The 23,624-nt window shown below is 38.0% G+C and overlaps 1 protein-coding gene across 9 annotated transcripts in view; it reads left to right on the top strand.

Annotated features, from left to right (window-relative positions):
* LOC150104491 (RNA-binding protein Musashi homolog Rbp6-like) overlaps positions 1-23,624 on the top strand; it is a 768,426-nt gene that overhangs the window by 447,673 nt on the left and 297,129 nt on the right. For all 9 annotated transcript variants that reach the window (XM_090395177.1, XM_090395182.1, XM_090395176.1 and 6 more), the window contains exon 8: positions 920-1,002. In XM_090395177.1, the coding sequence (XP_090251303.1) occupies positions 920-1,002 (83 nt within the window). The remainder of the gene's footprint in view (positions 1-919; positions 1,003-23,624) is intronic.

Genomic DNA, 23,624 nt, shown 5'->3' with positions numbered 1-23,624 from the left:
AAGAGATGACAACAGGATGATTTACCATTAGATACGGAGGCCAAGGTAGTACGTGGTTGGTTTACCTCAAACCAATGAAAGCCTAAATAAAGGTCACAGCTGGTCTAAATAATGATCCTTCCCATAATGCATAGTAATATACACTTCTGAAAAGTGTGCTTTGCATTATGAGATACTGAGACAACTGTAGTGAAGTCATCAACCTCTATATGCAAGTAGCCTAGTAGCCACTTGGACAAAGTATTCAATGAAAATATAATTTGTTGGCGAGTTTAATTTAATTGCTAAATGGAAAAAAGTTTCTACATCTACTGCTATTGGCAGATGAGTGCTTTGTCATTTGAATAGTTTAATTTGAATAGGAAATGTGTGAGTAACGATTAGTGCAGGTCAGTTAATAGTAACTTTGTTTTATATGTTGTGTATTATTAATTTAGCTGATGATAAAAATGCATTTATGAAGAGCTGCAACCTCACATATGCTAATCCTACTTTTCCTAAAAGGTCTTAACTTCACCGTTTACAAATGTGCACTGGAGAGAGTTTCTCAGGAAACAATCGCTTGCTCAATCTAAGTGATTATGGTAACATCTGCAATAGCGCTCACTTAATTAAATCATTATTGCATAAGTAGTATGAAGTAGTATAAATGGTCTGGTTACTTATCAATCATTTATTTTTATTCATACAATAAATTTTAAAATATATTTCATTCATTCATTATGGGTAGCTGCTGAAATAGCTCTTGCCCAATTTCATCATTACTTGCATAAGTAGTATTAGCTAATATAATTGGTTTCATTAATTATCAATTTATTTTTATTCAATATATACAATATACAATAAATTTTAAAATATAACACATACTGCATATGCTACCCCCGTCATATTTATATATAATGTGCCTTATTCATTATAGGTTTTGGCTTTGTTACATTTGAAAATGAAGATGTAGTGGATAAAGTTTGTGAAATCCACTTTCATGAAATTAATAACAAAATGGTATGTTTGATTTTATTCATTCTGATTATAATTTTATTTAAAGATGGTATGTTTAAATTTTGGAATTGCTAGAATTGTTTTCTGAATATTACATCTGTGTCATCTAATATGTAGATTGTATGAGAATGCCAGAAACTAGATAATGAAACATCATTACAGTTTGTTTGTTTGTTTTTTTCAGATATATTTGGAGTAAAAAAAAAAGATTTTTTTAGCCACAGTTGTCAGTCCTCATTTGGCTACATTTTTTTTTCTTTTTTTAATATGTGATCCACACATGAAAGTCCAGAAGACCTATAACACATTAGTGCCATGTGTGAGCAAGAGGAATAGAAGAGAGGAGTCTGTTCACATTTTGCTTGAACAGTTAAGGATTGCAATCTTTTGGGAAGGTGGAGTGAGAGAGACTGTTCCAAAGGGCAGAAGTAGATAGAATGAAAGAGGTGGCAGTGAAGTTGGTTTGGTGGATTTCAAGATGGACTGTTAAAGGGGGTTGGTTTGCAGTGGCTCTTGTTTTAATGATTTTGGAAGAGAGTGGAGGAATAGCAGTGGGCAATTCAACCCACTGCTATTCCAGAGCCATGAAGGTATCTGTAGAAGAGGCACAAGGCAGAAACTGAACGTCTGTGAGAGAGAGGGATTGAAGTGGGTTTGTGAGAGGGAGATCATTAATTAGCCAGATGGCCCTCTTCTGGATAGAATTGAGCAATCTTAGAGAGGATTTTGGTGCAACACTCCAAATATAGGAGCAATATTTCATAGCTGGGCAGATTTGGGCTTTGTATATAGTTTAGAAGCTGTGAGAGCACAAAGTTACTTGTACAAAAAAGTACACCAAGTTTTTTTGGCAGAAGCTGTAGTTGAAATATGGTTGTGCCAGGAAAGATCAGAGGAGCAGGTCAGTCCAAGAAGAGAAATCTGATCATGTTTGGATATCTCAGTATTACTGAAGGTAAGGGGAGGGATGCAAGCTCTTTCTTGTGAGAGATTAGACAGAACTGAATTTTGGTGGCATTGAAGTTTACAAGGTTGACCTTGACCCACTGGAATATAGCTAGGAGATCTGGTTTCAAGTCCCGGGTTGTGGTTGTGGTTGATCTTGAGGATTTTAATACTTGAGCACTACAAGGTTTGTTGAATGTAGAGGAGGAGGAATGGAGTGTACTGTTGTCAGCAAAGCTATGAATAGGATTTGAAGTTTATGAGCAGGTAATTTATATACAAGAGGAAGAGAATCGGCAAAAGAACAGAACTGAGTTACTGGGTTACTCCTGCATTGGTGGGGATATTTGAGGAGAGTAAACCATCCACTGTGACAAGAAGTGGGCAACCAGGGAGAAAGTTGCCAATTCAGTTTCAGAGTAAGGAAGGCAGGAGTAGGAAAGAAGGAATGAAGGAAGGCAGAGGAAGGAAATAACTTTAAGAATTATTGGTCTGGACAGTACTGAAAGTTTCATTTTTATTATGTATTTCGCTAATTCATGATTGTCCTTAATTATGAATATTATCTATATATTTTCAGTGTGCCAAACAATTTTGTTATTATTGTGCAAATCCTGGATATGTTTATGTTTACAGTTTTATATATATATATATAGAGAGAGAGAGAGAGAGAGAGAGTACTTGATTTTTTATTATTATTATTATTATTACCAACCCAAGACCTCATGGAGTCAAAGACTCATCTGGGAGATCCTTATATCACACACACACATACAGCTCTTAACCGTGTTTTAAACACATTCAAACTCTTTGCAGACACCACATTCTCAGGCAAGGCATTCCAATCATTCACAACTCTGCACGGAAAAAACCTGCCTCTCACCCCCCTACTCACACCCTCTTTATACAGTTTCCAGGGATGACCTCTGGTTCTCCCCTGATCTCCCACTATTCTCTGTAAAACTCCTCCAGCATTGATCCTATAACAATCCCTTACCAACTTGTAGGTCTCTATCATATCTCCCCTCTTCCTCCTGTCCACCAGACTCTGCAAATTACATCTTCTCAATCTTTTCTCATACTCGACATTCCAGAGGTCAGAAACTACCTTAGTCAGTCTCCTTTGGACCCTTTCCAACATCTCTACATCCTTCTGAAAACCCGGTGACCAAATCTGGGCACAATAGTCCATGTGTGGCCTAATCAAAGCCTTATACAACGGAACAAGAATCTCCTTACTTCTACACGTCAGTGTCCTCTGCATCATTCCCAGAAGCCTTTGTGTTGTCTTCACAATTTTGGCGATGTGTCCCCTAAATTTTAGATCCTTATTCACTATCACCCCCAAATATCTTATTTCCTCTACCTCCAACAATATATTCTCACCAAGCATAAATTCTGCATCCCATCTTTGTTTTCCAAATTTTAAAACCTTACATTTTGCAACATTGAACTCGCACCCCATTTCCGTGCCCAATCACTCAATCTATTCAAGTCTTCCTGTAAGGCCACAACATCTTCACTACACTTCATGGTTGATCTCAACTTTGCATCATCTGCAAACAACTGAATATCTCCATCCAAATCTTCACCTATATCAATAATATACAAGTGAAACAGCAATGGACCTAAAACAGACCCCTGAGGCACTACACTAGTGACTTTCCTTTTCCTGGATATTGCACCCCCATACACAACTTGTTGATACCAATCAGATAGCCAGTCTCCAATGCAATGCACCAATCTAATATCCAAACCCATTTGCTCTAGTGTGACTGTCAACCTATCATGAGGTACTCTATCAAAAGCCTTTGTGAAATCCAAGTATATTACTGTGTATCCTTTTCCTCTGTCCAAGGAAGCAGTCACTTTATTGTAATAAGTAAGTAGATTACTAAAACATGACCTCCGTTTAGCAAATCCATGCTGTCCTTCAAAGATAATACCGTTGTTGTCAACCCAACTCTGGATCCTAGTTCTCACAAGCTTCTCCAACAACTTAACCTCAACACCTGACACACAGATAGGCCTATAGTTTGATGCTTGAGTTCGATCACCTCCTTTATGAAGTGGCACAATCTTGCCCCCCTTCCACTCCTTAGGAACTTGACTGAGTGCAAGACTCATATTAAAAAAATATGTCAAGGCAGATGTCAACTCCCTGGCACATTCTTTCAGAATACGTGGTAATATATTATCAAGTCCCACAGCCTTAGTAACATCTAGTTTACTCAACTCCCCATACACCTCTTGCTCACCTACAGTCAGTCTCTCCTCCCCATCATCAACTGCTCTCAATCCCTCCATGAAGTCACATTCACAAGATTGAAAGATTTTATGAACTGCTCATTAAGTATCTCCACCACACATTCTGCATCAGCTGTGTTTATACCATTTTCTCCAATCAATGTCATCCTTCCATAATTATTCTTTCTTTTGCTGGCTACATATCAAAAGAACTCCTTAGGATTCTTTTTGGCTTCATTAGCCAACTGCTGTTCATACCTCTCTTTAGCTGCTTTCACCAACCAAGTCGACCTCCTTGCTTGGTCTTTGTAGACCTCACGGAATTGGTTATTTCCACTTCTCTTATGCTGCCTCCACAATGCCCTTTTTTCTCTGTATCGTATGCTTAATCTCTTTATTCATCCATCTCACACCCACCTTATTTAACCTTCTTACCCTTGGAATACATTTAGACATTGCATCTACTAAACCGTTTTTGAAAATCCCCCGAGCTGCATTGATCTCTTTTCCAGCTAACTCCTCATTCCATGCTACACCTGTCTCCTGTCTCTTCATAATCACAGAGGTCCTCGCACTGCTGGCAACCACCCAGGTAATCACTTCATGGTCACTCTCACCGATTGGTGGATGATTTGACACCTCATTTACAATTACATCCTCTGATGAGATGACCAAATCCAAGACCCTCAATCCTTGTGTGCCCTCTGTTACATACTGTCTGAGGTAGTTATCCTTCAAAAACTCAAGAAACTCATTTTCTTTACTTCCAGTTGCTATCTCATCATTCCAGTCTATATTGCCATAATTTAAATCACCCATAATGATCACCGTTTTCTTATTTACTTGGCTAATTTGATTGTACATTTCATTATCACCACCATCCACATTACCTGGTCTATAACAACATCCCACCAAGTATTTGATTCCATTCACCTCTATCTCACACCATACTGCCTCAAAACCACTGGCACTATTTCCCTCTTACATCTCCACTTTATATGGACATAACTCTTTCTCTATCATCAATAGCACTTCCCCTCCCTTTTTACCCCTTCTGTCCTCACGAAACACATCATACCCTTCCATCTCTATTCCTGCCAGGATGTCATCCTATTCCAACCATGTCTCACTTATTCCGACAATCTTTGGGTGAACAGATGCAATTAGTGCAACTATTTCATCTGCCTTGTTTCTCATTCTTCTAGCATTTGTATACAAACACAACAGCTCATTTCTGGATCTACAGTTAGTTCCACCGATACTACCACTCCCTCGATGTGATCTCTCCATGCTCGACTCAGGCCATTTCCCTTTCTGCCTCTTCATTTTAAAACCCTTTTCAATTCCAACTGTTTCCTCTCGATACCTGGTCATCCCATTCCTTTCTTGCTTACACATGCTCACCTCCTTTTGGAGCATCCACCTTTCTCATGCTGTGTACCCCTGTCCACCCTGAACCTCCCCATTTCCCTGCTCCTCTTGCACACCCATTCTCTCATTTTCTATACTCATACCACTGTTACATACTGTCCACTTTCCCATTCATAACCACCTCTTCAATTTCTCCTGTCTTACTCTCCCGCTTTTCCACATCACTTCCCACTTGATCTGATTCATTCTCTCTAGGCAGTCTCTCCAAGCGACTCATACCATAACCACTCAAATGCAGTCCATCGCTCCCATACAGCTCACTTCGTCCCTGAAACTTATTCCACACATTAACAAACTGTACTCCCGTCTCCTCACACATTTCAGCCAGCATATCATTCATAATCCTTGCTCTCTGCCTCATTTCATCACTGTCATACCTAGGCAACATACTAACTTCCCTTCCTGTCACACTATTCTCTTTTATCCTTCTAAGCAGCCGCCTGATATCCAGTCTGACACACTCTTTGTCCTCTCTCAAATCATTCGTATCTATTAATACTATTAACTCTTTTGCTCACTCCTGCCTCATATCCAATGCCTCAATCACTCTACTCATTTTAGCACCTGGAAAACATACCTTGTGCATTCTATCCTCCAGCACACCTTTAATAATGGAGTTGCCATACAACGTCACTCGCTCATCTTTCATTAACTCTTTCATTCCATCATTATTTATTTTAATAGTTTTTACCTGAATTTTCTTAATTTCATTCCGCATCTATTTCATTTCTTGCTTCATCCAATCCAATTAAACTTCCGAATCTCGCAACACATTCTCTCTATCATTCAATCTTTGTAACTTTTTAACTCTCAACCCCTCTTCTCACTTTCACTCTCATTCATCCTTCTTTGTTTCTGTTCTTTCAGTCCAACATGCGTCGAACTTTCGCTATCATTCATTATTTTTTTTGCTATCATCCATTCTTTCGATTTTTTTCACTTTCGATTTCTGCGTCACGCCATTTCTAGTTTCATTCGTTCTCTCAATTTCATTTCCTTCTGCACTCTCACCTCACTTTCGTCCCTTTTAACATCCGTTACAGTTTTCAAATCACTCTTTTTCTTTTTTACTGATTTTTTAACATTTTTTCACCTCTTTTTTTCTCACCATCCTTCTCTTTCTCTTTTATTCATTTATAGAGTACAGAATAAGTACTGTGATTTTCTTCTACATACACAGGCAGACTAAGTGAGTAAATTTCCTCCTCCTATTCTTTCATAGAGAACTCCATCCATAAAGAATGATGTAGTTCCCACATCACAGAAACTGGCTGAATATCCAAAAATATTGCTTCTTAAAAAATACTTTAATGAAAGTTCATATTTTTTTGTTCACTGAATAGAGATTATGACTGGACTAATAGCTTCCCCTTATCTCAGGTAGGTTATTGCAGAAATTAGCGACTATCAGTCGCTAATTTCCTTTGCAGTCTCTTGCAGTTGTCCTTCACGGGAATTCACTATCTCTTCTGGTAAGGCATAACACATCATCAGATACAGATTATTGTTGTTGTTGTATGGGTCTGAAGACTCATATATGGAATTTAAAGAGTCATCACGGAGAACCAAACTATCTACACAATATCTATCATACCTCTCATTGAACACATTATCTGTCAAAGTACTCACAATGTCTCAGATGACCCATTCCAATCATTCTCCATGCAAAAAATCTATTCCTCAAACCCTTACTCAACTCCCCCCCCCCCCTGCATCAATCATATAAAACCCTTTAAGTAACTTAAATGTTTCTCAAATCCTCTCTTTTTTTCACCTGTCAACCAACTTTTGCATCCCACAAACCCTCAATCTATCCTCACAGGGAACATTTCACAGACCCTTCGCCATCATGATGACTTGCCTCTGGGTCATCATCATCATCACAAACCATGGGCTCACTGCCTGTTGGTGTCCGATGGATCCTTCACTATCTTCTTCCACCTTTCTTTGTCCAGTGCACAGTGTCATAGTTTCTTTACACCCATTCCACACCAGTCCTTTATGTCATCTATCCATTCTCTGTTTACACCATCCATAATACGAAACATTATTATTATGGATATCTCCATGGAGTCAATAGACTCATCGCAGGAGACCCAAACTATCAAAACAATATCTATCATATTTGTTCTTGAATTCATTTACAGACGAAGAACTCACAACTGAGTCAGGCAATGCATTCCACTCATTCACCATCCTCCAGGCGAAAAACCTCATTCTCACACTCTTGTTAACCCCACTTTTCCTTAATTTCCAGGGATGACCTCTTGTTCTTCTGTCACTATCACACAGCTGAAACATTTCCACTGCACCAATCTTATAAAAACCTTTTAGTAATTTAAATGTTTCTATCATATCCCCCTCTTCTCCACCTATTAACCAACCTCTGCAATCCACAAGTTCTCATCTATCAATGTAGAGAGCACTTTTTACATCACTCACCAACTTAGTCACTCTTCTCTGAACCCGCTCCACAGCCTCCTCATCTCCAAGGAATCCAGGTGACCAGACCTGAGCACAGTAATCCAAATGGAAGTATCAACGCTTTATAAAGGAGAATAATAACCTCTTTATCTCTGGATGTTATTGTGTTCCTTAATAATCAAGTAATCCTATGTGCAGTCTTGGACACCTTAACAATATGTCCCCTGAACTTCATCTCCCTATCTACCAACATCCCTAAGTGCCTAGCCTCATCAATCTCTTGGAGTACAGTTCCATCAATGTAGTACACAGCTGGTAATCTTTTAATCCCAAAATGCATAACTTTACACTTTTCCACATTGAACTGACATCCATTTCCTTTTGCCCATTTTACCAGCTTATTTAAATCATCCTGCAAACTCTCAACATCAGCTGGATTTTTTATTGCACTACCCAACTTTGCATCATCAGCAAACAACTGGTGATCTCCCTAAAATAACATGAATGTCTTTAACTTCTGGTCCTCACTCATTCTGCAGTTGTGTCCAAATGATGGCAGCTTCTGTTTTATAATCTTCTGCATTAGATTCTTCTTTGGTTGTATCTTCCGATAGAGCTCTTCATTTGTGACTTTCTATACCCGTCCTATTCTTAGAAGCTTCCTGTAACAAGTTCTTTCAAATGCCAAAATTCTTTTTCTTGATTCCTTATTTATTATCCATGTTTCAGATCCATACAGTACACCGCTAAAGATGCATATTTCCAGTACTCTTAGTTTTGTTTGCAGACTGATCAATTTACTTTTCCAGATGTTATCCATGGCCTTCAGATTTGTTCTTCCCTTTGCAATCCCATTTTTTTATTTTTTTTTTAACAGTCCAAATCATATGTCATTTTGCTTCCCAAATATGTGAATTGTTCTATGTTTTCTGTATCAATTCCATCCACTTGTATCTTTTGTTTCATGTTCTTTTCACCAAATACCATTGTCTTTGTTTTTTCCAAGTTCATAACAAGTCCAAATCTTTTTCCTTCCTCATTTAACAGTTTCAATGTTTTTTGTAGTTCTCTTTCATTTTCTTCCATAATAACAATGTCATCTCCAAATCTCAGATTGTTAATTCTCATCCCATGCATTCCTTTTGCAACTTCCTTCATTTTATCCATTGCTCTTTCTAAATGTGAGATGAAAATGCTTGGCAAAATTGGGTCCCCCCCCCATCTAGTACCTCTGCTTGTTTTAAACCATTTTTCCAAATCATCACCTATTCTAACTACTGCAATTGCATTCTTATAAGCATCTTTTAATATAGCTATTAGTTTTCTGTCAATTCCATAGGATTCTAGCACTGCTAATGTCACTTTCTGGTCGATACTGTCAAATGCCTTCTGAAAATCAACAAAGCAAGTAGACATGTTTTTGTTTTTTATCCTGCTATTAACTGCATTACCAAAATCTGTTGAATTGTTGTTCTATCTTTCCTAAATTCTGCTTGTTCGTCTGCAAGGTATGCTTCCAATTGTGTTCTCAATCTTTTTGTCAATATCATCATCATCACCACCTTACCAAGATGACTTGTCAAGGCAATTGTTCTATAATTTTTACATTCTAGCTTATTTCCTTTCTTGTATAATGTCACTATTATCGATTTCACCCACTCCTCTGGCATTTTCCCTTCTTTCCATGCCATATTACATAGTTGGTGCATTTCTGTAACCATACTTTTGCCATCATATTTTATCATTTCTCCAGTAATGTTATCATTACCAGGACTCTTATTGTGTTTTAGCTGTCCTATTGCTTTTTCTACCTCTCCTCTTAAAATGTTCATATCATACTCATTACATGGTAGTAATATCTGCTTCAATTCTTCAGTCAGCTTCCCAATGCTATCTAAATCTAAATCATGCCTCTGGGTGCTCTCTACTATTTTTCTCATCCCAAAGAAACCCAGGTGATCAGACCTCTGCACAGTAATCCAGAGTATCAAGTCTTATAAAGAGGAATAACAACTTTGTTGTTATTCCTCTTTATAATCCTATGAACTATCTTGTAGTACTATGAAGTAATCCTATGAACTATCTTGTCAACCTTAGCAGCATGCCCTCTAAACTTTAACTCTCTATCTACTACCACCCCAAATCCCTGGCTTCATCAACAGTTCCCTCAAAACTCCCTCAATGGAGTATAGTTCCCTCTATTTTACACCCAACTTTATTATATACAAATCTCAAATCTGTTCATGTTTAGAATACTTGATGCAATCCAGAGATGTGCAATTAGGCTCTTAGATTATTCCTCTCTTTCAGACTCACTTCAGTCTTTTATCTCACAGATGCAGTGTTTCAGCACAATATATATATATATAAAACAGCTTGTAATGTACTTATCCCAAAATGCATAATATTTCTTCATATTATCTTTTATTATTTTATTGATAACTATTACTCCAATTTGGCATCATCAGCAAACAACAGAATATTTCCCTTCAAATTACTTCATATATCGTTTATGTAAACATTAAGCATTTGCCTGGATTCTGCTCCTGCATATACCACTTTTTGGTATCTATCCATCAGCCACCTTCATATCCAAATAACCAGTGGCATATCCATCCCCATATGTCCTAATTTGAATAACAGAGTTCCATGTGATATTTTGTCAAATGCCTTTGCAAAATCCAGCAGGATCACTGTGTAGCCATTCCCTTTATCCAACTCAGCTGTCACTATTATAAAAAAAAGTTAGTAAATTACTAAGGTATGGCTGACACTTCACAAAGCCATGTTTCCTCTTGTAGAGTATCGTATTCTTTCTTATCAACCCATTCATGAATTTTTTTTTATCAGCTTTTCCATTACTTTTACAACCAGTCCTGAGATACTTATTGGTCTATAATTTGCTACTGCAGTCTTAGGACTTCCCTTATGCAAAGGAATTATTTTCTCTTTTTCTACTCCCTTGGAAATCTGCCAGAGCTGAAACTTAAAGAGACTAGTTAGAGATGTTGCCAGTTTCTTTGCATCTTCTCATAAAATTCCAGTTGATATCCATCTAATCCCATAGCTGTATTTACATCAAGATTCTGCAGTATCCTAGGAATTCCGATTCATCCACCTCTGTTCTCATACCAGGCTCTGTTATATACGTCACAGTTGTAACCTTACTTGGATGATATACCTTTGCAAAGTGATCACACAGTAGCTCGACCATTTGTCTGCTTCTGTTACCTCACCACCATCAGCACCCATTAAGGTTATCCTTTCATAGTCATTTTCCTCTTTCTTCCTAGAAAGAAAGAGGAAAAAAAAAGAGCAGGCAAAAGGAAATCTCAAGGTATTCTTTTCCTATGTAGCAAAAGAATACCTTGATTTCCTTTTGCCTGCTCAGCTAATTTCTTCTCATAATCTTCATTTTATGTTCTTTACCATGATGGTCATCTTTCTTGCCTGAATCTTACTGTTCATGAACTATTTGGTCATTTTTCTCATTATATACTCTTCACAACAATTTCTTTTTGCAACTCATGCTTAATATTACTACTCATTCTGGAGATGCATCTGGAGGATTTTATTTTATTTTCTTATAGTACTGATAGAGCAGTACTGCTCTTACATGATGTCCAAAAGGACTTAAGAAGGCCAAAGCCTTTACATAAAAAGAAAGATTACAAGGGTATCACCCAATGCCAGTCCTTGGTATCCTATTTGTCATGCGCTGATGGCAATGCCAGGCCACCAGTGTATCCTGCAGGGCCCTCAAAGAAATAACTTTAACATCACTCTTAGATAAAGACAAGTCTCTGTAGCTAGCGGCACTCCGCATGCAGTTCATAGAGATGGTGGTGCTGGTAAAATGAGGAGCCACCCCAAACTCCTCTTTTCTTTGCCCAGCAAGCTCAGCATTTTGCTCATAGTACTGAACCTTGCTCTTGTGGCAATAGGTAAGTGAGCGCACAGTACCCACTACCTGAACATCAATTGCCCAAACACCACCATCTCTCCACATTACTATATCTGGCTTTCTAATGCCAGAAGTAGTTCTATAGTATGGTTCATCTGTGGTCTCCCAACCTTTGTTATTAAAACAGTTAGCCAATATGGAGACTTCAGCAACATGTCTCTGCACATAGACACCATGTGTCCAGAAACAGCATTGGGAAATATGAGACAAAGTCTCACTGTAATGGCAGCTAGCCCCCCATTGGGCTGTGCAGGTCCTAGTGGGCAGGGCATTTATTCTAGTCCTTATTAAATCAATAAAGTCAAAACCTGGAAGTAATCTAGTCCTGTCATGTACCCACTGATGTTGTGTGGTACCAAGTGTGACTCTACTAAGAAGGTGCCGTCTACAGAACTGCGAAGCAAAGACACCCATTTCTTATACTCATCTCTTGCTGTCTCAATCTGGGTGCCCTGATACTAGGTCCACCCCCTTCACATGTTTAAAGTCCTCTTGAAGTAATACTACATATATTACTTCCTCCAGATGCCTCTCAACTATCTCCCATACACTACTAGCATCCTTCTCTAGCAGGAGTCTATGCCATAGCACAGCTTCAAGCTTACTACTAAGGTTGTCACCTGCCTTCTAGTTTCACATGTACCTGTTGTTGATGGAATATTCCTCATGCTTTAAAATCATATTCCTCAACATACTAAAATCAACTTTAAAATCATATTCCTCATATTCCTCAACAACATGTACCTGTTGTTGAGGAATATGAGGAATATTCCTCATGCTTTAAAATCTTCCAAGTCAAGACCACATGGTCACTTTTCTCAATTGAAGTTAATGTGGCCACTTCAGTTATGAATAGCTCTTCTGATCCTATGACCAGGTCCAGTACTCTCACATCCCTAGTCCCCTCCATCACATGTTGCCTCAACTAATTATTATTAGTAGTAGTACATAACACCTCCAGGTAGTCCAGAGACTACCTGGAGGGAGGGTACCTACTCTACAACTCTCCGGCTCCACCACTCCACCAACCACGACAACCTTCATCATCTGCATGAACGCCATCTACCGCAGATCACCACCACTAGTATTTTCACAGACAATTGCAAACATCCATGCCCACAACAGGATTCGAACCTGCAGCCTTTTGGCTGGAGAGTGGATATGCTAACCACTCGGCCAATCAGACTGGCAATTATCTCTTATAATTATCTCTCAGTAGGTCTATAAATTCCATTTCCTTCCTGCCATGTGATCATCCTTACTTCCAGTCTATTTTCTCCATAGTTGAAGTTCCCTATAATAATTACTCGACCTACACTTGTACTAATTTGCTGATGCATGTCTTTCAGATCATCCTTGGAAGGCCACCACCTGTCTATAGCAGCCACCAACTGTATATTTTGTTCTGCTGGCCTTGATCTCATGCCAGATGGTTTCAAAATAACAACCATCCTCCTGCCTGTCTCCTATTAATTTTCACGTTCTATCCCTGTAACCACATTCATCTGCTGTTACTTAAGTCTCACTAATTCCTATAACTTTTGGTATAACTTAAGTACTCATGTGATCCTGGAATCTCCATTGAAAATTTTCTGCTTACCTTTTTTCCTCTCATTTTTTCATGTGATCTCAATATTTATGTCAGACCTCCTGCTTCATTCTCTTCTCAGCCCTGCTAGTCTCTTGTGTTTCTGCAATTTTTCAATTTCACACTTTGTCCTGTGCTTCAAGTATGCTATTCCCTTATTTGTGTCCACTTCATTCTCTTGAGCTTCCATCACCACATGTTCATTAATTTTGACATTAACATTTTCTAGTCTACTGTCGATACTATCTACTAAGACTTGCTTCCTTCTCTTCATTGAACTGACACTCACTCTTAAAATACTTACTACACACTCACTCACCAGTTTTGGTCTCCTTCCAGAAATCCTTCAGCTTTCATAACAAATACATCTCACACGCACTGCACTGAACAAAATCATGCAAATTCAGTTCACTAATAATGACGTTTTTGTCACGATTGTTCTTCCATGCGTGGGCACCATACCGACGATATTGAATTTAAACAAAAAATACATAGTTTACTTAAAACTAAATAACTCAGTCTATCACACACACATAAAACAAAAAAAATTATAATTAATTAACTACCATCAGTGGATGTGCAAGTTACTATGATAGTACTATATGATTAAATTGACGTTATTACTACTCTCCTATCACTAATTTTCCTCCAAATTAGTGTAGTACTTCTCAGAATTCCAATATTGTTGTATCTAACATTTTGCACTTCTAACTGAATCAATCTGCACCTAAATCTTGATCTGAATCTTTTTCCATTCATCTTGGCATCAAACACCTATTTAGCTAACCTGTTCTCTCCCATTCTGTATATCTTTATTTTTATTATGATTCTGTTATGATTCCATCTGTTCAACTCTCCCACTCTTTCTTAGACTTCCTAATCTCTGTAAAATGAAGCAGCTAATCTTTGATTAGCTGCTTTATTTCTAAATAAAATTTTGAAAAATTGTTGCACAGATTCTTCCACTGTGGGCAAAGGCAATTTGTCATTCTAAAGGCAGATTGTCTTTTTTTTTGAAGGGTTGGATATTTAAAGTAATCTTGTTATGCGTTCACACTCATGAAAGGTTATTGGTAAACCCATATTACACTTGTATTATGGATGGGATAGGGATTTTTTTTCCTCAGGATTTTTTTCTCCATTTTTAGCAATTACATATATATTTTTGACATTTTTTACATAGTCTGGAAACCCTACTCTAGAGATGAAAAATGGAACTTTTTCAAGCCACTTCAGGCCTCCAGTAAGTGAGACAGTGGTCTCATACCGGGAATAAAATTCATCTCTCACTAAAGAAAATCAAAAACATCCATGTCCATGGTGGTATTCGAACCTGTGATGCGTTGGTTGGAGAGTGAGTATGCTAACCATTCCGTGGTTAGCATACTCACTGTGTGCTGAAGGTTGGTATTGTACTAAAAGTTGGTTGTTATGCAAGGATTAGTTAAATAATTGAAGATTCATTGTTTTAAAGGTCAGATAAATGGTATATTGCTGTATCTCCAATTTTATTATAAGGTTCAGTTCTGCATTCCATCAAAGGAGGTACAGACTTCCTGTATCTCCTTTAACTCCTCTCCCCCCCAACCAGCCAGGATGTCTATAGACATCTAGCTAAATCTGGATACAATTCTGTAACACCTACTGAATAACATGGATAAGAAGTGCAATTCAGTCTCATTATTTATCCACCTCGGCCAGTAGGGGTGTTAATTCTAACTGCTGACTAACAACTTAAATATAGACTATGTATTGCTCTATATTTTTTCATTTGTCCTGTATCACTGTAACATTTTCCAGATCTCCAAAACTAAATAAAGATCCTTGTTATTTTCCCATGATTTCTCAACTGTTTGTCTTAAAGTGCAAATATGATCTGATTCTGACAATCTCTGTTTGGTTTGAACCCAGCTTTTTCTTCCCGTGTATCATGTACAAATTTTCTTAGCTTCTATTCAAGTATACTAGCATAAATCTTACCTCGGACCCTCATTAGAGAAATTTCTCTATAATTTTGTTGGCATGTAAAAGGAAGTAGATCCTAACGGGAGATTATAGAATTCTGTATAATTATATAAAATGTGGATTGGAAGGAAGATATAGTGTATGGAAACAAAGAGAGTGAATTTGTTGAGTCCTTAAGATATATCTTAAACAGCCTGTGATGGAAGCAACTCAATGTTTTAGAGTATTGGATTTGGTGATATCATCACAGGATGTGGTTGTTAATGGGGTATCACATCTGCTGATTACCAATAGAATGAGATGGATTTAGTGTTTTCAGTAAGGATAGAGTAGACAGGAAAGGGGCTGCAATTCATCTGTTGATATCAGATGAATTTCAGCCAATAAGAGTAGGAGTTTGGGCAGTTGGCAGTTCTTTGGAGTCAATCTAGTCAGATCGAGGCCAATATGACCAAATATAAAATTGGTTGGTGCCATAGGCCTTATGCCTCTGACCTGTAGCAGCAATCATTGATAGATGTTCCTTCTGTTGCTCTTTCGATATTAATTCAGCATTAAATTTTACAAGATGGAATATTCAAGTCAGCCTGGTCCATTTCCTACATGGGCATCCATGTATGAGAACATGGTTCCTGTGAAGATATAATGCAAATAACAGAAAAATAATTGCTTCCATAGATGTTCTCTTCAACATCCCAAATAAGCGATGGAAAGATGGCAGGGGAGCAGACTGTAAGATCTATTGCAGAATTTGAGCTGGTAGGCATATTGGAAGAAGGTCTTAACTATTATTAAGAAGGAAGATATGACCTCGTCCATTCATGTCGCCACTACCCCAAAGGATAGTATGTCCATTAAAGTCTTAAACAGCCTGTGATGGAAGCAACTCAATGTTTTAGAGTATTGGATTTGGTGATATCATCACAGGATGTGGTTGTTAATGGGGTATCACATCTGCTGATTACCAATAGAATGAGATGGATTTAGTGTTTTCAGTAAGGATAGAGTAGACAGGAAAGGGGCTGCAATTCATCTAAAAACCAGAGAGTGGTTTATTCAGGAGTGAAGTCAAAAAGACGTCTTGTGACTAGTGGAGTGCCGCAGGGCTCTGTTCTTGGACCACTGCTTTTCAATTTGTTCATGAATGATATTGGAAAGGATTTGAGAGGAAGTGTTCACTTGTTTGCTGATGATGCAAAGTTGGGTAGAGCAATTGTGAGTGCACAGGATGTCAAAATTTTACAGGATGATTTGGATAGTTTGGAGGACTGGGCTAGGAAAAATAGATGTCAGTTTAATGTGGCAAAGTGTAAGGTTATGCACTTTGGGGTGAAAAGAACAGCAGCAGTATATCGCATTGGTGGAACCGTACTCTAGGAGATTGATGAGGCCAGGGATTTGGGAGTGTTGGTGGATAGGGAATTGAAGTTTAGGGGGCACACTGCAAAAGTGACTAAATCAGCTCACCAAATCACTTGGCTTCTGAAAAATACTTTAACATGCAGAGACAAACAAGTTGTTGTTCCTCTGTATCGAGCCTTGATAAGACCCCATCTGGACTTCTGTGCCCAGTTATGGGCACCAGGGTTTCTTCGTGATGGGGAGGAAGTGGAGAGGGTCCAGAGACGAGTGACCAAGATGATAGCAGGACTGTGGAATGAACCTTATGAGAATAGGTTGAGGATTTGTGGGTTGCAGAAATTGGACGATAGGCGAAGGAGGAGTGATATGATTGAGACATTCAAATTACTGAAGGGTTTTTATAAGATTGATCGAGAAGATATTTTTGAAAATATGACTGGTGGTGGGAGGACTAGGGGCCATGCATGGAAGCTGGGCAAGAGCGTGGTTGACAAGGGTGTTAGAGCTAGGTTTTTTACTTGGAGAGTGGTGAATGAGTGGAATAAGCTTCCAGAGTCTGTTGTGGGTGCTACGACCGTGAATGAGTTCAAGGCAAGATATGATAGATACTGTGTGAATGTTGAATAGTTGTTCCAGACATGATGTTAGGGCCTCCCTCGATGAGTCTGTCGACTCCTTGGAGTTGCCCGGAACAATAATAATAATAATAATAATAATAAAAGTCACCCATGAGAAGTATGGGCTGAGGCAGATAAAATATAAGATTATCAAGTTAATTTCATGTAACTCATAACCTGATGAGAAATAAATAGAATATACAGGAAAACCTCACTTAACACAAATTCGATATGTGCGATAATGAGTTAGTGTGATTGATTGAAATTATACTCTTTCCTGCTTTAAGTGAGTGATTAATCAGTTAATGCATTTTTTTTTACATTATGCAAAATTTTTTGGCACCGATTTGCAATGAGCAGAAAAGCTCAAAGTCATTAAGAGACATGAAAGTAGCTCTAGTAATACAATGATTCTGTGAGACCTGGGATACAGTAAGTCTACAGCTTAGGCTATAGTAAATAAGAGCAAAGAATAAGAAAACGTTGCTACTGATTCTTTAAGAAAGCAGATCACCCGAAATGAAAGCCATTTAATGATCAAGATAGAGCGTCTTCTGTCACTCTGGATTTAGGATTATAACCAAAAAAGAATACCTCTTAGTACAGGTAATATTCAGGCAAAAGCTCTCTATATTTTTACCTCACTGAAAGAGACCAAATTTCAAGAGGAATGTGAAAGCTTTACTGTGAGTTTAGAATGGTTTGACCATTTTTAAAATCGAGCTGTACTGCATAATGTAAGAATAACTAGGGAATCTGCTAGCGTTGATAAAGATTCTGGGAAAAGTTTTCTGAAAAATTGCAAACGATAATTCAAGAGGGTGATTATGACGATCGGCAAATGTTCAACGTTGATGAAACTGGTCTCTTTTGTAAGCATATGCCAACAGAAACTTTCTTAGCTAAACTGAAGTATCTCAACTAGAATACAAAGTGTTTAAATATCATCTTACGCATTTATTAGGAAGCAATGCAGAAGGCGACTTTAAACTCAAGTCTATGTTAGTTTATCATGCGCAAAATCCAAGATCTAACATTATTGAAGGAATGAGCACAATTGGAAAAGAACTTGGATTTAATGAACTGGATAATAAGATGTGAGAAAATTGCTCAATTCCTATTCAGAACATTAAGTGAGAATGATCTCCTTCAACTAGAATAACTGCATGCATATGAAGAAGAAGATAAAGAGTGCGAACAACAAGAGAATGTTACTACTAAGAAGCCAACTTCAAAAGAACTTGAGCTAGTTTTCACAGATTGAGTATGCTAGGGAAATTTTGTTTAATGCTGATCCTGATATGGTACAAATGTTCAAAGTCCACCGAAATCTTGATAAAGTGATCGCCAGCTATCGCAAATTGCATGACAAGATGAAAAAGTTGAGCACGAGTCAAACATCTTTACTTAATTTTTTTTGTAAAAAAGTAGCTCAATCAAGTGTTTAGACATTAATAAAAATTTAAGCAATTGATTTTTATTACTTTGATGACTTTATCCTGTAATATAGCTTTTATTATTATTATTATTCAGGCCTCCATGGAGTCAAAAGACTAATCGCGGGAGGTCCTTCCTAAGAAACACAAAATCTATCATACCACTCCTTAAACTCATTGACCGTTCTCGCACTCACCACTCCATCAGGCAATGCATTCCATGGTTCAACCACCCTCCATGCAAAGAAACCACTCCTCGCCCTCTTCCTCACAGTTATAGCCCATTTGTGGCTGTAAGTAAGAATCATTTGTCGAAAATACATAAATAGTAGCAGCTTATGAAAAGATGCATGGAATTCTGGACTGAGTAGAAGCCATCGGTTAGAGTGAACAAAAAAAAAAAAAAAAAGTATTAGTTGCAAGAAGTAGAATGATAGACTGAAGCATTCTAAAAATCAGGGTATGAAAAACATGTTTTCCAGCTGGAGCATTTAAACAAATAATTGATGTTTTTGCATGAAATAGGAAATAGGCTTCAGAATTAGTTTTGAGTACAAAGGATGCTAAAAAAAGGGTGTGTCATGAGGAAAAAGGTAATAAGCATTTTACGCAGATACGATAAGAGGGAGCTGAGAAAAGTTATGTAATGAATAGCAAGATGGATGGGTTACGTGAAGCGTATGGTTTCAGTTTGTGATGGTATGGAGCAAATTTGAAGAGAAGTTGGAAAAGTTTAAGGTTCATGGATTACATTTGAATGTCCATTGCCTGGAAAGATGTCAACAGACACCCCTATGGACAGGGTGCAGCATGCCATGTAAAGAGTCATGTGTTTGTAGCCAGTATAAGTTAGAGGAATATGATGCTCCCAGCTGTATCCTGGTGAAATGGTTGTGAGAAGGGAACTGATGGAGTTTGAAAGAGACATTGTGATAGGATGGCATGTTGCAAGCCTGTCTGTTTCGAAAATTGTTGACAAATTGGGCCATCCCAGTCAACAATCGATAATACCATACTGAGATGGAAGTGCGGGAGTCAACTGCAAGTGCTACCCACAGTGGATGACCCACCACGCTCACTGAACATGACCATAGGGTGCTATGAAGGATAATATATAAAAATCACCATTTGTTGGCATATGTGTCAAATGCAGAATTCAGGCATTAACTTGAACATGAATCTGCACAAAAACATTCAGAAACTAGGCTCACAACATGGGTTTCCATGGTAGAACTGCAATAAGCAAGTCCCGCATTACTCGAACTAGTATGCAGCATCATCTTCAGTGGTGCAAAGAGCATGTACAGTGGGACATGGAAGCTTGGAAAGCTGTATTATGGAGTGACAAATCATGTTACACCCTCTACTGAGCAGACAGATGGGTATGAGTGTGGAGGATGTCTGGTAAACATCTCTTATCAAAGTGCATAATCTCAACTATGAAATTCAGAGGTGGTGGTGTGATGATATGTTCCTGTTTTTCCTGGTTTGACCTCAGAACTCTGTGATGCCACGAACATTGAACTCTGAGAGTTATCTGAACATTCTGGACATTGCAGTGCTTCCTACTTTGTGGTATTTCTAAGGAATTGACCATTGTCTCTTTCAGCAAGACAATACGCTGTCTGAAGCTGCTGCTGTAACTGTGTGGTTTGTGGAAATGAACATCAACACACTTGACTGGCCTCCACAGAGCCCTGATGTCAACCCTATTGAACATCTGTGGAATGAATTGGAGTATCAGGTGAGATCAAGGGATGTCTGCCTCACAACAGTCCACGATCTCATTACATGCCTACAAGAACAATGGTCCAAAATTCCCATTGATCGCTATGGTATGCTTGTGGAAAGTATGCTTCATAGGACTATTGCAGTCATCCCACAAAAGGAGATTATACATCTTATTGAGGTGTGCACCGTGGATGTTTGTTTGTCACATTATGGTGTCTGTTTGACTTGTTTCCAAGCAGTGTATTTGGTATAGGATATTTGGAACAAAGCAGCTGTTGAGAGTGCACAGAGATAATGTTAGCATAGCTAAGCATGAGAAAGAGAGAGAGGTTGTGAAGAAGATTGCAGAAAGACAGGAGGAAGAGGGAGACAAGTTGAAGAAGTGGTTATGATACAATAGAGTGATGGACATGGGTATGAGAGGGATATGGAGGGAAATCAGATTTGGAATCTGGGCAAAAGTCATGATCAGACAGGAGAAGAGAGAGAGAGAGAGAGAGAGATGTATAGCAGCTTGAGTATGGAGAGAATGTGCTGATGGAAAGGCTTAAAAGGGAGTGGGATTGTTATGTTTGTATACTAATGTATCAGAAATAAGGGCTCAGTTTGCTGCATTGATTCATTCAGTATGCCCAAAAATAACTGGTATAAGCTAAACTTGTTAGTCCGAGGCTGTTACATCAGAAATGCAAAAAAAAAATAAAGGATTTTCCAGGATAGGAAGGCAAAGAGAAGAGGAGAAGGAGTGCTTTTAATGTTGGCAGAAGGATTGTTCACTAAGTGTAGAAGTTAAAAATGGTAGTACATGTGAAGATTTTGAATCTGTTTTGTGTGAGCATATCTATCTAATAGGATGTTGCTATAAGCCAAAGAATACAGAAAGCACTGATTGGGAAATGTTTAGGCAAATTGGTTAGGAAATTAAAGAGAAAGTGATGCTAATGGGAGATTTCAATTATTGAAATATGGATTGGAAGAGTGGATAGTGTATGGGAAAGAGGAAAGTGAATTTTTTTTTTAAAAACTTTCTGAGGAATGACTACTTTAAGTAGTATGTGATGGAAGCGACTCGAGGCTTAAGTGTTGGATTTGGTGATGTCCTCACAGTATGTCATTGCTGATGAGGTATCAACACTGTTACTAGTTGGTGAGAGTGCTTATTAGGAATTACCAGTCAGACCAAAGATAATTCAAGAGAATTCTTCTGCTATATGACAAGAAAAAGGAAGAATAATGGAGTTTATTTAATGAGCATTTTACCAGTGTCTACTGCTTAGAAAGAAATCAATGAGCACATAATGTGAGGAACAAACAGCCATAGCACCCACATAATAAGATGTAGAACTTCCTTTCAATGCACTGACTGTAGCAATCTTATGGGGCATACTTTCCACAAGTGTATGATAGTGATTAATGGGAATTTTGGGCCATTCTTCCAGTAGTTATGTAATGAGATCCTGGACTATTTGTGGGGCAGATGTCCCTTGACTGTTGTGGGTCATCCACTGTGGGTAGCTCTTGCAGTTGACTCCCAGCACTTCCTGCACTTCCATCTCAGTATGATTGTTGACCTGGGATTACCCAATCTGTCAACAATTTGCTGAACAGATAGACCTGAAACATGGCATCCTATCACAATGTCTCTTTCAAATTCTGTCAGTTTTCTTCTTGCTGCCTCATGCAGACACAGTTGCACTGACTTTGGGAGCATTGTATTCCTCCAAGTTATACCGTCTACAAACATGTGACTCATTACTTGGCATGCTGCACCTTCGGGATGTCCATGGACTTCTTTCCATGCATTATATATCATACTGTTCTAAGTGATGCTATGAAACATGTAGAAAGGAGAAAAATATTAGGAAAATTAGAAGTGAAAGAATTAGAGATATGTCAGCTGTTGGAAGTTTGTTTTTCCACTTGGTTATACTATGACTTCTGCATTACTTCAACCTTGGTATCACTTCTAGGTCTGGCTTCTCTTGGTAGTGACCCTTGCATAATTCATAGCATTATACATGTCTGTAAGGATATGTGTTTTGCATTTTGGGATACTAAAGAAAGTGATGTGAAGTTATTGGCCTCTATATATGAGTTGCCCAGTCATGAAGTTACTTCACATGCAAATTTTGTTTGCTTACACTTGGATAAAGGATTAAACCAAGAATACAATTTCATGGCATCTTTAATTTATAGATATGTCAGCTGTTTGATGGGTTAGATGTTCATAAGACTGAGAATAAATGCCCTATCATAGCATATTTTTAGGGTAAGTGCAGTAGTTAACTATGACCTGGTTTTTTAATGAAAGACTTAGTGAGAAAAGTTCCTAAAGGAAAGAGGGTAAAATAGTACCACTCCACAAACATGGTTATATGATAAACATTTCCAACTATAGATCAGTCTTTATAGTGATGTGATAGTGAGGTTATTAGAAATTTGGCATCCATTCTCAGAGTCTTATTAACATCTAACCCAATCAATAGCTGATATACTTCTAATTCTTTCACTTCTAATTATTCTAATATTTTTCTCCCTTCTACATGCAACATGTAGAAGGGATAATAGAGAAGATTGCACCAGTATGATATACTGATAAAGTGCTCATTAAATAAAATAACTCCAGTGATTTCTCTGCTACAATGACTATCCACCAGTGTCACCCTTCCATACTTATCCTTTCTCTTTTTTGCCATATAGCAGAAAAATTCCCTTCAGTTATCTTGGACCTGACTTGCAAATCTCTTCTAATATCACTTTTTCTTTCTTCACCGTACCTGTCACAAACTAGTTCCTCATAAGCACCAACTAGCAGCAGTATTGATACCTCATTAGATATCACCAAATACAAAGTTGAAGTGACTCAACCCTTGTGTCACTTCATTCTATACTAATTTTCTTCAGGATAATTCGAA

This window comes from Typopeltis vanoorti, chromosome 7, assembly GCF_054136105.1.
Source record: "Typopeltis vanoorti isolate ZY-2024b chromosome 7, IOZ_Tvanoo_1.0, whole genome shotgun sequence".
Lineage (NCBI taxonomy): Eukaryota > Metazoa > Arthropoda > Arachnida > Uropygi > Thelyphonidae > Typopeltis > Typopeltis vanoorti.
Note: the sequence above shows the minus strand (reverse complement) of the source record. Positions and strands in the feature narration are given on the sequence as shown.